Below are 16643 nucleotides of genomic sequence, written 5' to 3'. Positions count from 1 at the left end.
GGATGTGCGCATTGTTGGCCAAACCAGCATTTCTGGCCCATCCTAAAACACAGCAAGCTTTATTCCCTAATGCGCATTAGTGAACCAGATGGGTCTGTATGACAATTGACAATGGTTATATGGCTATCCTTAGATTTTTGATTCCAGATTTTTATTGAATTCAAATTCCACCATCAGCCGTGATAAGATTCGAACCCAGGACTCCGAAGATTTCTGGATTAACCAACTAGCGACAATACCACTAAGTCCTCACCTCTGCATTTGCACAGCACCGGGACTCAGTGCTGTCCAGCAGTGGACACTCTAGCTCTGAGCACACCACATGACTATCCAAAACAGAAAATGCTAGACATCACAGGGTCAGGCAGCATCCATGGAGACAGAGCGAGCTAATCAGGTGAAGAAGCCACCTAGACTTGAAATGTTAGCTGTGACTTCCAGCATTTCTTTCTTTTCAGTACAGGTTCAGCGTCCTCAGTAATTTGCCGCTATGCTACTGTCAATGGCCAGCCTTGATCAGAGAGGCATCCTTCAATTTCCCAGCTCGGTCTGTGCTCATGTCTGTGTTCTAATTTGACCAAGTGCATGCCCTTCTGGCTTGCCAGTTAAGATGCTTTGCTTTTACTGTGGGGTTGTGCAGCCCTAGTCCAAGTCTCATAAAAGCTCACAGATCAGTCCAAGTTGAGCTTCTGGTTGCCATGGTGAATTTCTGTACCTCCCATACTGTACCTTCTGTACCACAGGCTGAGGTGGACTAAGTTTTGTCTTCCACTTGGTTTAATTTCCCAGATTGAGGCCCATTTCTCCATTCCAAAGAGCCACACTTGCCTCCTCCTGCGAAACACATTTGTGAAGAAAATCCAAATTCATGGCTGTCATCGATCATGCAGTCCAGTCTTTGCCATCCCGGGTAACCATGCTCTGGGATTCCCAGAGTGCTAGTGGTGGAGGCTGCGATATGGAAGATTGCCCAAAAACTTATCTGGCCCAACTGAACCCAGGCCCCAACTGAACCCAGGCCCCACTGAACCCAGGCCCCACTGAACCCAGGCCCCAACTGAACCCAGGCCCCAACTGAATCCAGGCCTCACTGGACCCAGGCCCCACTGAACCCTGGCCCCACTGAACCCAGGCCCCACTGAACCCAGGCCCCAACTGAACCCAGGCCCACTGAACCCAGGCCCCAACTGAACCCAGGCCCCAACTGAACCCAGGCCCCACTGAACCCAGGCCCCAACTGAACCCAGGCCCCACTGAACCCAGGTCCCACTAAACTCAGGCCCCAACTGAACCCAGGCCCCACTGAACCCAGGCCCCAACTGAACCCAGGCCCCACTGAACCCAGGCCCCAGTTTTGCCAGCTAAATGCAGGACCATTGCCCTGAATTTGAAGCTGCAACCCCATACTGGGAAATGCTTAACGTTTACATTTCTGGGTGTCAGGAGCTGCAAAGAAAGACTAATCTACTTCTCAATCAGAGGGACTCCGACTGTACTGTATTTAACAGGAGACCATTGAAAGATTGAAATGCTGCACCGTCAAAATATAACAAGGATCTTGCAATAATGCCAGGAGTTAAGGGCATATGAGAACAAAGAAAAGTTCAGCACCAAAGGAAGACCATTTGGCCTATCTGAGCTGTACTTCTTCTTAGAAAGTGCTCCCCAATTAAACACATTCACTTTCCTTAATTTAGTCGAGCTGTCTATCAAATTATTTAAAATGACTCTGTCACAATAAGGGACAGAAGTATTAGACCAAAGCAATATATTCACACACTGGTGTTACACAATGTCAACACAGGATCAAAATATGTGGGGGAAGGAACAATTGGCTACATATCAAACTGAAATTCCCTTCATTTATACTGGATTTGTGTAAAACATTTACACATTCAACTTATCAGGAAGACACGCAGAATAGAAAATAATTAATACTGTTACATTATTTGTATAATGAAAGCACAATGCTCAGTATATTAATTGTATTCCAAACTTTGGCTCCTTGCCACTCACTCTTCATCCAGATTGTCTGCAGATAAAAATTCCAGACAGATAAACTGCCAAAGGGAAATGGGGTGTTACATCAAGTCAACAAACAGGATTTGTGAAGGGGAGGAAATGTGATTGGGGGGGGAGGGGTGTGAGTTGCAGAAGTTCCTATCCATGCTCACCCACACAGGGAAGGAGGTAATGTTGTGGCTTTGTCGCTGGACTAATAATGCAGCAATCCCAGATTAATGTTCAGTGGAGTCATGGGTTCAAATCACACGGTGGCAGATGGTGAAATTTGAATTCAATTTTGAAAATTCTGGAATTAAACGGTGGCTTAATGGTGACCATGTAATCATTGCTAATTGTTACAAAAAAAACCCAACTGGTTCACTAATGCCCTTCAGGGAAAGAAATCGGCCATCCTTAACTGGTCTGGTCTACAGTGATGCCCCTATGAACAAATGTTTAAGCAAACCCACTATAGGTCTCAGTCACACAGTTGGGGAGAAGATGGGTAGCTGTAATAAGATCTTCAACCCTTCCACCCCACCATCAAGAGCAAGTAGGAAATCACATGTCAGGCCTGGACCATGCTGGTGAGCTGATTAATCTGGTCCCTGACAGATGGTAGTGCCTAATGTTATGGAGGGTGGGTAGAAAGGCACAGAACAGCAAAGGAGATTTACAAGTAAGGAATCGTCATGACACTACATTACCAGTGGGGGAGCCGATGAGGCAATGCTTTAGGCAACTCCAGGCTATTTTGAACTTGGATGTCTGTTTCCTCATGGTTAGAGATATTCATTGACCCCAAGACGAGGGCAACAATGAGGGTAGATTATGAGGCTCAGCTGGCAAGAATTGAGAAGTCAAACATCAGATCCACTGAGGGGCCTCTTGCAGTGCCTGGTAATGTCCCTATCCCTGGACCAAGTGACCCATGTTCAAGTCTCACCTGCTCCAGAGATGTGTAATAACATTTCTGAACAGGTTGGTTGGAAAAATCAAATCAGACTCTGGACGGTTGGGGCTGTCGTGGCGCAGTGTAATGTCTCTCCCTCTTTGCTAGAAGGCCTGGATTCAAGTCACGGCACATTGGCTCAGTGGTTAGCACTGCTGCCTCACAGCACCAGGGACCTGCTGCGCTTTTCCAGCAACACATTTTCAGCACAGCACCAAGGACCCAGGTTCAATTCCAGCCTTGGGTGACTGTCTGTGTGGGGTTTGCACATTTTCCCTGTGTCAGCGTGGGTTTCCTCCCACAGTCCAAAAATGTGCAGGTCAGGTGAATTGGCCACGCTAAATTGCCCATAGTGTTAGGTGCATTAGTCAGAGGGAAATGGATTTGCATGGGTTACTCTTCGGGGGGTCGGTGTGGACTTGTTGGGCTGAAGGGCCTGTTGCCACAGTAGGGGAATCTAATTTAAAGTCCTGCCTACTCCAGAGGTGTATAATAATATCCTTAAAGAGGCTGATTAGAAAATATCTCAGACCCACTGAGTGTATCTTGACTTGCTTTTTTACAATATTCTTTCCCTCTCGGTTACTCATGTAGCATTCTGTGCCAAATACAGTCTACCCCTTCTTCCCAAAGTCCCATACATCCTCCATTGCGTTTAGTTTCCTTGTCTCGTGTAGTGTCGTGTCTAGTTCTTGTTGTTGTTTAAGAGCACGTCCAGTACTGTGAGTTAACATAATTCTGCTCTTCTCTCTCCCATCCTGTCCCCCTCTCCCTCACCTCACCCTCGCCTCCTCAGAGTTTATCAGGAGCACCTTGCGAGACCGGCCGAACTTTCTGACTGGTCCCATATTCAGGTGATGCCATTAAAGCGAAGAAGAAAACTTTTAACAAAATACTCACAAGCAGGCACTACATCATCACTGAGCAAAGAAAACTGGAGGTGGTAGTCTGTGGACTAATGGTGTTTTTTTTAAATGAAAGAAATTAAATTGCATCATCTCAGTGATCTACTGTATTATAATAACCTTAAGATAAAAAGAATATGGCATTTTAAATGATTAATAATAGTCTTTTTAGTGTTTCTTGATTTATTTTGAAATTTATTTGAATCACAAATATTATTTTTTTCCTGCTATTTGTGTTTGGCCTAGTTATGTAGTTCTTAGACTGTATATGATACATTAATCAGCAATGTAATCTCTTTAAACTTTGTGTGTGTGTGTGTGTGTGTCACTTTGACTGGGAAAGAGCCCTGTTTTCCATTCACAAGAGCCTACCCCCCCCCCCTCCCCTCCCCCATCCCAGATTTTACAAATTCTGAAGACTTGTAAGTGTTTAAGGAGGGGTGGTGATGGGAGGGAGGGGCTGGTGTTGGTGTTGGTGTTTGGAAGGGGAAAGGGGAGTGATGCGGTGTGACTCAGCTAAAACAACAGAAACAGAAGTGAGGAATAAGACAGAAGGAGGTGTTGGGAGGGATGGAACTCGTGTCTCCTCATGGGGAGACTACTGCCTAAAGTCAGTGAAACAGGGCGACGGGGGAAAGACTGTTTCTGTTATAAATGTTACTGTCTAAAAGGAGCGGAAAAGTAATGATCAGAAATAGATCTATTTTTTTGTCCTGCAATTGTATCTTGTTTAGCTCCACTTTTGGCAATAAGGTCAGGACTGTGAGATTTATTTTCCAAGTCCTTTTTCTATAAGTACTGTTTCCACGGGTTTGTGTTTAATTTTCTGGGTCGTCGTTTGAGGCGGTGATTATAGTATAAGGCGTTTATTTTTGTCGTTGAAGTTTGTGAACTCTCAAATACTGTAAATAACTATTCCAAGTGGCTGCACATATTCTATTCGGAGAGAGAGAGAGACTGAGAAAGAGTGAGGGGTACAAATGTTTTGGTTTTTTTTTAACAATGCTTATGGTGCTGCTCAGGGATAGTGGCACATTTAGTGAAATACAGAATCTGTAAGTTAGAGGGAAGTTGGAAATGCTATCACGCCTGATTACCTGGGCGGCACTGTAATAATTCTAAGTGTAACACTGTTTAGCTTGCTCTGTAGAAAGCTCCTGACGGAATTACTGACTGTACTCGCGTCATTACCAGTATGTTAATTTCTAGTCAGCTCCAGAAAAGCATCTTCAGTCTAGGGTTGTCTCAATTATAAATACGTTTCTTATTTCACATCGAGAAATGAAAAAAAAAATGTTTTTTTTTTCATTTCACGGACTGAAGAAATAATCCACAAACAAGTTTTAATTACTTGAATTGATTTTTGTTTGTTAAAATGAACAGGCTAAGAGTTTCTGTCTCTCCAGCCTCGAAATTATAAGTGGCTAAATATTGTCACGTTTCAACCATTTGCTTTTCTCTCCTTAATCTGTTGTTCGGCAAGTACCCTGTCAGTTACTGTATTGCCTGAGTAGGGATGTACAGTAAGGCAGTACAAAAGCAGAACTCACACGAGCCTATTATCCATTTTACTCTGTATTACTGAATTGAGAGCAAAAAGAAAGGTTCTTTTTCACGAATACCTCAGTGCTGTATTGGTTTCAGCATAGAAGCATTCTAAAGATTAATTTATTGTAGACTTAAAGATAATTAAAATAACATTTTTTAACAATCGTTGCACTGTGATTGGTAGGGAGAAACTGACAATTCCTATTTGCACATGTTAATTATTTGGCATTTTTTTTATGGTCCTGGATCCCCTTAGACGGGGGGGGAGATGTATGAAGGATAGTCTAATTTCTTTTTGTTACATTTGTCTTTTATTTTTAAATTAAATTGAGACAAGTAGGGCTCCAACAGCCAATAGATTGACATCTTGTTAGGTGGTATGATGATGAAGTGGGAATGTTAGTTTATTGTGTTTTACTGTAAGACAAAGCAACAAATCATCTGGGTTTTTTTGAAGAGAAATAGCAGTATTTCTTCAACATGTGAAATTTGGTACTCTAGACTCTTTGTTAATACACTGATTCATAGCTGCTGCACTCCTGGATTATTGTTTCCAGATAGGTTACAGAAGAGTTAGCAATTAACATACGGCCTGACTAGACACAGAAGCAGGTAACTATAGAGGCAGTCAAATATTATGACATTAAAACAACAGTGGATCCTGTCAGGGTTGTTTTTAAAAGAGAGAAAAAAAACACATTTGTTTTTACTCCCTGTTTTATTTTTGTCTGGTTTGTAAAAACGCTGGATGCGAAGAGATTTTTATAAGTGAGAAAAGATTTGATTGAGGCACGAAATTGAAATAATAACACGCATTTTAAAGAAAGAAATTGTTCTTGGGAAAAACAGAAAAACATAGTTCCCTAAGATCTGATTGTAATCAGGGAACATTTGTATTAATAAATAAATATATATATATTTTTGGGGGGTTTGTTGATAATTCTGAACTGTTTTTCCTAGTTTATTTTATTTTTCCCTCATTCCCTTTCACCTCACAGAGATACATTTCCACATCCCCTCCACCCTGCTTCATTGTTAGTCATTGATGTATTTTTGCTAGTGTATACAGTTGCTATTGTCCTAGAGTGCTGTCTTTGATGCTTAGCATAGTGATTTTTAAGACAAAATAATTCTCTCGCCAATAATAAATCTTGAGTATTAGTTGTAGATGTATTGTAAGTTAAAAGAGGAGAAAAAAAGTTTAAAAAAAATTTTTTAAAGGAAAAAAAACATAAATACAAGTTATTAGATGTAGTTAAATGAGATCTAGGACCAGTAAGGATAGGATTTCCTGTATTTAATAATTAATAATTAAGAAAAAGGTAATTACTAACCATTATAATGTTGGGGCAATTCTGCTGATCTGACATGGTTTCAACTAACCAAAGCTTTCATGACATTTTAATGCTGGTATATGGAAGGCATTAAGTGGATTCCCCACCCTTGTCTTTTTAAAGGGGTTGCCATACTACCTTAAATGCTAATGCTAGATATGCAAAACTGGGTTTTTATTATTTTTAAGAGGGACACAAGCTATAATTATGAAAATGATTTTATTAAGAAAAGAATCCATATTTTTTTAAAAGCTCAGATGAAATTGATAAAAAAAGTGATTGTGTGATAAGTTTTAATGTTTATATACACATAAACCACAGTCCCAGTGGCCCACTGCACAGATATTTTTGACGAAATAAAATATGTTTTAATGTGTCTGCCTATATAGTAAGGTTCACTTTAGTTCTCACTTGTCTAGAGCGTTGGATTTGTTAAGGTTTTCTGTGACTGAATATTCTGTCACTTTAAGAAGAGTCCATACAATTTTTATTTTTTAATTTGGTCTTGTAGCTTGGACTTTAAGGTAGCATGGCTCTGTTTTGCTCAAATTTTATTTTTCATTGTACAACAGTTTACAGCTGATGAATGTTACACATCTTGCTTAGACTAGTTTCAATTCATTGGGCAAGTGTTGGTGATTTTTCTGACCTGAAAGCTGTTTGACTGAACTTTGTGCATTTAAGGCACTGCTGTTAGAACTTGAAGCTGAGGTGAGGAGCTCGGGGAGTTGGGTGGTGAATGGGGAGGGGGAAATGGGGCTGGGTCTGGGAAAATGTTGGGGGAATTAGGGATGAGCCACAGTGACGGCCGCAGGTCCAACCTCCATCCCAGGCTAGATGCGGTCACGTTATGTGCCACCTGTCAGTTTGCCATCGCTCTGCAGTTCCCTTGATAGTTCTACATGGAGAATAGCTGCCCCCCCCTCACCCGTTTAAATTGGCAAGTGGCTGGGAGGGGAGAGAAAGGGAGAGGACCTAAGATCCACATGACACCATGAAAGGCAGCCCAAGGCACTTGACTGGCCTCAGCAGCAAGAGTGACCACACTTGGGATATTGAAGGAAGATCCTGTTCCGATTAATTTCAAGTACTCATGCCTCCTTCTCCCTTACAAATTGCTATGCTGTGCAGATAGGGGCTGTCAAGTTCTTTAGGATGTCCCAGGTCCACTAGGGATATAATTCTTTCATTTCACCTCGTTTCTGAATTTGAGACCTCGTGACACTTTGACCTCACCTCGACCTTACCGATAAGAAATAGTAAAGACTCAAACGGGAAGGAAAGGGTTGGTCCTGCCCCCAATGCAGTGCTGAATCAGTCAGACCATAAACTCCATGATCAAGGGGAACTTCACTAATGACTTACACATGGCAGAAATGAGCAATATTTGCACTTTCCAAATTGTGCTAAAACCCATTGACGTGTTTGGCCGTTGGCTCAATTATTTAATGTCTTTGGAATTAATTTGTTAGACCAGGATTTGCTTTAATGTGACAATTGCAGCCTCAGGCAAGAACCACCAGTGCTCAGCACTAATGCAAATTGACAGAGTCAACATCTTTTTCTTCTTTGGTTTTTGGGAATGCCAAGGGAGGTCAGGAACTAAGGTGGCTGTGATATAGTTTTTGGGGCTAGGCATGGGAGCATTGTTGGGAGGTTCCCTTTGGATTTCAGTCACCGAGCAACTCAATGTAGATGGGATACTCCATCATGAAGAGATGTGGACCGAAGCAAGGAGCTTACTTTTATCTGTTTGATCACTCAGTGACACTGCCCTCTGGTCGTTGTGAATTTAGTTCATTCTCAGTCCTGGCACTGAACTGTCTACATGTGAGATGGCCAGAAACAGACAATCTCCAATTCCGACAGCAATTTGAAACAGAGAAGGATAGCTCTGACATGGTAGTTATTGCAGACAGAGAATGTTAATGGGATGCTGCACTACATGTCTATTGTAGCTCTGCTGTCAGGAGCTCACAGTCCATTGTAACAACACTACTGCTGCTGTCAGTGCTGCAGATAATTACAGGATATGAGAACCTAGGGCACTAGTTAATTTTATCAATGGAAGATCATTCAGTTGGCTAGTTTAGTTTTACTTATCCAGTTAATGTTTGTAATTAGATATTGTTCATCTTCAGAGTGAAGACTGTTCACTGCCAGATTAAGATGTTATTGGCATAGATATTACGGCAAGTAGAAAGTGGACAGTGACCACACCAGAATGGACAGTAGTGATACCAGTTGATAGCAAATAGACAGTGGTCACACCCTTTGGTGATAAATGGACAATGGCCACACCCCTTGGTGATGAATGGACAATGGTCACTCCTCTTGGTGATGAATGGACAATGGTCACACCCCTTGGTGATGAATGGACAATGGCCGCACCCCTTGGTGATGAATGGACAATGGTCACTCCTCTTGGTGATGAATGGACAGTGGTCACTCCCCTTGGTGATGAATGGACAATGGCCACACCCCTTGGTGATGAATGGACAGTGACTACTCTCCTTGGTGATGAATGGACAGTGGTCACACCCATTGATGATGCATGGACAGTGACCACACCCCTTGGTGATGCAGGAACAGTGACCACACCCCTTGGTGATGAATGGACAAATGTCACATCCCTTGGTGATGAATGGACAGTGGTCACACTCCTTGGTGATAAATGGACAGTGGTCACACTCCTTGGTGATGAATGGACAGTGACCACTCCCCTTGGTGATGAATGGACAGTGACCACACCCCTTGGTGATGAATGGACAGTGACCACACCCCTTGGTGATGAATGGACAGTGGTCGCACCCATTGATGATGCATGGACAGTGGTCACACCCATTGATGATGCATGGACAGTGGTCACACCCCTTGATGATGCAGGGACAGTGACCATACCCCTTGGTGATGCAGGAACAGTGACCACACCCCTTGGTGATGAATGGACAAACGTCACATCCCTTGGTGATGAATGGACAGTGGTCACACCCCTTGATGATGAATGGACAGTGGTCACACGCCTTGGTAATGAATGGACAGTGGTCACACCCCTTGGTGATGGATGGACAGTGACCACACCCCTTGGTGATGGATGGACAGTAGTTACACCCCTTGGTGATGAATGGACAGTGACCACACCCCTTGTGATGAACGGACAGTGGTCACACTCCTTGCTGATGAATGGTCAATGACCACACCCCTTGGTGATGAATTGACAATGGTCACACCCCTTGGTGATGAATGGACAGTGGTCACACCCCTTGGTGATGAATGGACAGTGGTCACACCCCTTGGTGATGAATGGACAGTGACCACACCCCTTAGTGATGAATGGACAGTGGTCACACCCCTTGGTGATGAATGGACAGTGGTCACACCCCTTGGTGATGAATGCTCAGTGGTCACTTCCCTTGGTGATGAATGGACAGTGGTCACAGCAGTTGGTTGAGATGACAACACCAGGTCTTAGACTTGGGGTGTGACCAGTTGATCTTAGCAGCTTTCTTACTGAAATTAACATTGCAAAACACTTTCTGGGACAGTTCTTAATTTATGACTCATCAGCCCAGTCTTCTCTACATGTGGCTCAGCACAAGATTGCAACCCATTATACTGCGACACAATTCCTGCAGCAATTTATCTGGCAAACAGTTTTGTGAAAGGGAGACCTGTCAGCCCAGATATGACGATTTGATCCATGATTCCAGATAAACATAGGACAGCCCAGAATGTACACATAGTGTACAGTGCAATGTCAGTACAGACAGCACTAAATATAAAATAGTCAGTCTCTGCCTCGGGTCCACTTTGGCTCTTGACTGACTCATGGATGGTTGGGTTGGGGAGGGAATTGAGATATTCTCATGCTGCTGTGCTTTCTTTCCTAGTTTGTTACTTGGAACCTCATTGCTACAAGTCAGTCAGAAGTCAAGAGTTGGTTTTTGAGGTGCGGTTTGAGTTGTTCGCCAATGCTGGCTTCAGAGACTGCCATCCCTTGCCGTATCACTCTTCCATTGGTCTCACCTTAAAAGGAGCGGGTGTTACAGGAGGGCTGACCCTGAAAGAGATGTGTTTTTGAGGCAAGATGGCATATTTGGGATCTGATCAGAACACTATGATAGCTGACTTCTTGATGCAGTGGGATCACAGATGTCCATGTGGTTTCTCCAGGTGGATCAGCAGCTGAACTGCTGGTTTCTTTTGTCCTGTGGATCTATTCCTGTTGCAGCCGTGCATACAAGACTCTGTGAGTCTTGGACTGATCACTGTCTCATTATTCGATCCACGACACTTTTTCCCTCTTCAACAATCTGCCTACAAGTTGTGATTAAGAAGTTATTTTTTAAATGGTCAATTGGTTTGTGAAATTGACCTGAAATGTACAAATATAAGTTGTTTGCAGAGGATTGATTGGAGATTGGAATCTGATTATGGCCCTGCTGATTATTGTGCTGCTGTCTGGTAAAGACGTCTTCACTCTATCTTTAGCTTCTCCTTCTCTTGTTGTTTACTTTGGAGATTGAATTGTAGACTATGTTGAGAAATACAGAGGTGCTTCGGTGTTCCAAAGTCTGTGCAATGTCTCAATAAAGTCTGAAACGACCCAATAAACAAATGAGGTGGAAGAGAGACATACAAAATTTGGTACAAAATAAGTTTTACTTCCTGCATGCCTTCCGCGTTCCCCCCCCCCCTACATAGCTTTAGGATCACCACAATGAAGTCCAGACCCAGATTGAAATTTTCACTGGTATAGTCCCTCCCTCCATAGTTCAAGATTTCGCCCCCTCCCCCTCAGTCTTGATCCTCTAGTCCAGAGACTACCCCATTTCTTGCTTTATTTAGTGGGGATACTGGGCTGTTCCTCGTGTTCCCATTTCTGTACTTCTCACTGCATTGTTAAATACTCAGAACGAGTGGTTGTGCTGGCATTGTGGTGAACCAGAGCTTTTTGTTTTAACACTCACTGTCGTTGATTGAACCATCACCTCCAAGGCCGAGAGAAAGGCCACTGTGGCCAAAAGGGAGCCATCTTTCTCATGTCATCACCAAGTCCCTGGACAGAGGCATAACCTTGGGCACAACAGCAGGAAATATCAAGCACACTTGCAGAAGGCAATGCTGGAAACTGGGCACCTGGTTGTGTTTTTAGGTTCTATGATCCTCACTATTGTAATGATGGTGCCTGTAAGGAGCAACACCCACACCCCAATCACTGCATCAGTACATTCACTCTTCCCAACTGCTTTTGGAAGAACCTGATTTTCTTTGTGGATATGTCACTCTGAGCTACCACCAGCTTCCCGTCTCAAGCTGCATATGATTGTAGCATGTCAAGATGCTTCAGGTGTCCTGTTGAGAGATGGCTGACGCTCTGCCGGAATACCACAGCAATGCAGTGAGTGTATCAGTCTTCTGTTCGGCTACTGACCTGTACATGTTCCAGGGCTAGGGCATGATGGCCAATCTCAGGTCAGGGCAGCAGGCTATTGTTCAGCCTGACCACCTGCCCTTCTTCTGCAGATATATCTACGCCTGAATGTCCCTGGAATGGAAGCATCTGGTGTCCACCAGTGCACTTCAGACCACCCGCCAGTGTGAGGCGCCAAGGGGGCCCAGATCACATCATTGAATCTGAAAGTATAATGAATTTTGATTAAAAATTTCCTTTGAAGCTTCTTTGTGCTACAGTGGGATAATAGTGGCTCCTTTCTAAAGGGCCACTTGATTGGTTCCAGGATCTAAGAAGAGGTAGAAATGAAGAGCAGTGATTTTGACTTCACTTTGAGCAACAGTTTTAGTTGGTTCTGCAAAAGAGCCTTTTAACATGCTCTGTCCCCTTGTTGGCAACCTCCATTTCAATATTTCATACAACAGTCTTCATTGACTGTAAAGTGCTTTAGGCGGCCTTGAGATCACGAAAGGTGCTATATGAATGCAAGTCTTCCTTTCACACAGAGTGAGAAAAGCTCACTTTTGGCCTCTAGGTTCCACCTGCAGCATTCAGTGCAGCAATTCCTTTGTGTGGATGCCTTTGATTTACTTTAATTCCTGGCTGTTTGTTCAGTTCAATCGTATTTGCCATTGCCCTTCAGCCTTATGCAGTCTCCCTCCATGTAAACTGTTACCATTCTGCCCTGAAAACTAAGCAATGTAGCTGTCCACATGTGTAGGTCACATTACACTGTCTTGTCAGCACTTTTGGTGGTCAGTGTGTCTTACCACTCGGTCAAAGCCTGAACATGCAAGGAAAGCCTTCCTCTTTTTAAAGCTCCATATTTCAGGCTCTGCACTGAATTGCTGCTAATTCAGACAAAGATAAAGAATTTCAATGGAAAACATTTTAACCAATTTCCCACTTATGGTGATTTGAGCAATGCCCAAAGGGGTGAACGATGGATTCTGTCCAGGCACTATCACAATCTCCAGAAGGGTACCTCCTTGATGTGAAATTGTTTTCTGTTTCCAACATTAACTAGTATTAAGCAAACATCTTGATGAAGAGCTTTTGCCCGAAACATCGATTCTCCTGCTCCTCGGATGCTGCCTGACCTGCTGTGCTTTTCCAGCACCACACTCTCGACTCTGACCTCCAGCATCTGCAGTCCTCACTTTTGTCTGAAGTAAACGTTGCCATTTCGTGCCAGTCCAGTACTGTCGTTCCAAGGGACTAGACTTGAGCCTCTCAAACCCATTTCTCTTGAGTCAATTTATAGCCCCACCAAAACCTTTTTTTCTTGTTGGTGCAGAATTGATGGGTCAAAGGGCCTCCTGTGTATTGTAAAACTCTACAACTTTGGCCCTTTCAATCGTGGCAGTATGATTTCAGGTCCAAGAGGGACAGGCGTGGCTCATCTCACCCAAGTTGTGGTCCTTTAAGTCATATTCCACTGCCTTATGCTAAAATCTAGGTTGACTGCAATGCTGAGGGAAAGCTGCATTGTCAACGGTGCTGTCTCTCAGACAAAATGTCTTACTGAGGCCCTGTTTGGCCACTCATTAATGATTCTATGGCAATACTTTGAATCGGGTTTGTGGGAGAATTTTCCCCTGGTGTGCTGTCCTTTAACCAGCAGTACTGAAAGCAGCGATCCAGTTATTATCCCAGCGCTGTTTTAGGATCTTGCTGTGTTTCCATTAATAAGTGCATTCCTTACTTTACAGCAATAACTTCACTTAAAAACACTTTATCATCTTTGGGCTGTGAGGTGGCAAATGTCTCCATAGAAATGCCAGTTCTCTCTTGGTGCAAAGTTACTTAACTTGATGCCGTTTCATGGACAATATTCTCAAAAAATCTGTTAACAAATCGACACCAAGTACAATTACACAATGCTGCAAGCCAGCATTTGTTCAGCGTGTATTGTGAAGACTGAATTGGCAGCGTAAGCAACAACACTCAATGATAAGGAAAGGAGAGGGTTTCATTGTGACAAAATAAGACTCCTGCTAAAAGGGAATAATAAGCCAGACCTCAGAATGAAAGGTCCACTCAAGCTGTCTGTAAAACCAGTCACCTGCTGTGTATTTCCACTGTCTACTGCTTTGTCTCATTATTTGTGTTTTGATTTTTACTTCCTTGGCTGTTCTATCCCCAGTTGCCTGGTCAGGCGCCAATGTCCTTACTTCACATTAAGACCGTGCAGCAAACCGTACTGCGCTCTAGAAGAAAGCCTTGATCTGGAAAGTACTTTGAGACATTGCAATATGATAGAGGAACATTTCTGTTTAGACAAGGAACTGTCTTATCCTGGGGCTGGTCTCCACACTCTGTCCACAGGCTGGCTGAGGAGTGATAACTGAGAGTTTGATGTTTACAGTTGATGAGGCTTGAGTTATTGCAAGAGCAGGGTCATTGACCACTTTTCAACGGAGGTTAGACTTACGGAAACATGGCACTCTTGGACAGCCTGAGACCACGCAAGGCTCTATGTACACAGTCTTCCTTCCTCCATGGCTAAAGGGTTTTGAATCCCCCCTCTCTGGAAAGTAAAAGATAAAACCCGGATAAAATATCCCTCAAGTATTGAGTTTCTTGCCATTGTTTTACCAAGTGAAGCTCCAGTCTTGGCACCTTCTCTTGTGATTAATGAGTCAGTCCTTGCCTTGAGAGAAGCATTTGCAAAAAGACCTTGTCTTTCCAACTGATGTGGGATCAAAGGGGTGGATGGGTGGCTGGGGATGATAATTGAGTGGTGGGGAGACCGAAAGGAAGGATCCCTTTGCACATACCACATAGAGTCTTGTAAACTTTGGCCGCAGATCGGGGTTTGGAATGTCACTGGTTTATGGTCCTCATATTAGGTCAAGATGGCTTCCTGGAATACATGCCTCAGCTCCATCTTAGCCTCCCAATCGATGGAGAAAAGCAATAGCGTTAGATGAGTATGTGGGCAATGCAGAAGTTTGCAGAGAGGCGCTCCTGCAGGTGTTCGGGGTCACTGTGACTCACTCCTCCCTCCCCAGCTCTCACCTCACCATGAAAATCCAAACTGTCAACACTGTAAACACAACTAGTTTTAAAACAAAAAGCATCTTTCAGGTCCCTGTGTACGGCTTACTAAGCCCTGTTGTAAAATATGTGGATGGGGCTCTCTCACATCACAGATGTGGAAAGTATAATTTTATATTTGTATTTTCAAAATAAAAAAATGTTTGTGAAAGGTTTCCATCCTCTACTGTGGTCCAGAAATCAATGTGTTTTGTCTGAGATAATAAAAAAAAGTTTCAAAAATAAATTGTTTTGAATGCTGTTTTTGTTGATGTGTTTTATATTAAACCTGAGAGCCAGTAGGAATATTGCCACATTGATCTGAATCTGACATTTTCGAATGGCAGCACACCACACAGTGCTGGCTTCCCTGATAAAGACCGTTATATTATCGGCAATGCCCAATATTGATGGACAATGTCTGTACAGTATTGACACCACTGTACAATATTGATATGCCCTCAATAGACAATGCCTGATAGAGGCACTACCCAATGTTAACATGGAATGAACGCCATCCAATACTGAGGCACTGGAATAGACCACACCTGATATAGACCCCACCAGATATAGACCCCACCAGATATAGACCCCACCAGATATAGACCCCACCAGATATAGACCACACCTGACATAGACCACACCTGACATAGACCACACCTGACATAGACCACACTTGATATAGACTCCACCAGACATAGACCGCACCTGACATAGACCGCACCTGATATAGACCACACCTGATATAGACTCCACCAGATATAGACCACATCAGATATAGACTCCAACAGATATAGACCGCACCTGATATAAACTCCACCACATATAGACCACACCTGATATAGACTCCACCAGATATAGACCACATCTGATATAGACCACACCTGATATAGACTCCACCAGCTATAGACCACACCAGATATAGACCCCACCTGATATAAATCGCACCTGATATAGACTGTACCTGATATAGCCTGCACCAGATATAGACTGCTCCAGATAGAGACTCCACCAGATGTAGACCCCACCTGATATAGACCGCACCTGATACAGACTGCACCAGATATAAACCACACCTGATATGGACTGTACCTGATATAGCCTGCACCAGATATAGACTGCTCCAGATAGAGACTCCACCAAATATAGACTGCACCATACATCGATTACACCATATATAGATATCACCAGAAGTAAACATCACTCAATATAAGTATCATCAGATAGGGGCACCGCCCGACATAGAGTCCAACTGAAGTAAACTCAACCTGACATAGACACTCCCTGATGTATACACCAGATAATATTCACATTGCATAATATAACACCATTAGATTATAGACACTGTCTGATTTAGGTGCCATAAGATATAGACCATGCCCAAAATATTAGATATTGTCTGATAT

General features: G+C 43.3%; 1 protein-coding gene across 27 annotated transcripts in view; it reads left to right on the top strand.

The window, feature by feature from the left end:
- The window catches only part of msi2b (musashi RNA-binding protein 2b), a 573147-nt gene extending 557663 nt beyond the window's left edge, over nt 1–15484 (top strand). For all 27 annotated transcript variants that reach the window (XM_043718217.1, XM_043718222.1, XM_043718221.1 and 24 more), the window contains one exon: nt 3753–15484. Coding sequence is in view for 5 of the 27 variants with exons in the window: in XM_043718234.1 (XP_043574169.1) it covers nt 3753–3814 (62 nt within the window). In the remaining 22 variants the exon portion in view is untranslated. The remainder of the gene's footprint in view (nt 1–3752) is intronic.
- The last annotated feature ends 1159 nt before the right edge of the window (nt 15485–16643 follow it).

This window comes from Chiloscyllium plagiosum, chromosome 28, assembly GCF_004010195.1.
Source record: "Chiloscyllium plagiosum isolate BGI_BamShark_2017 chromosome 28, ASM401019v2, whole genome shotgun sequence".
NCBI classification, from domain to species: Eukaryota; Metazoa; Chordata; class Chondrichthyes; order Orectolobiformes; family Hemiscylliidae; genus Chiloscyllium; species Chiloscyllium plagiosum.
The sequence above is the reverse complement of the archived record's forward strand: the minus strand, read 5'-3'. Positions and strand labels throughout refer to the sequence as shown.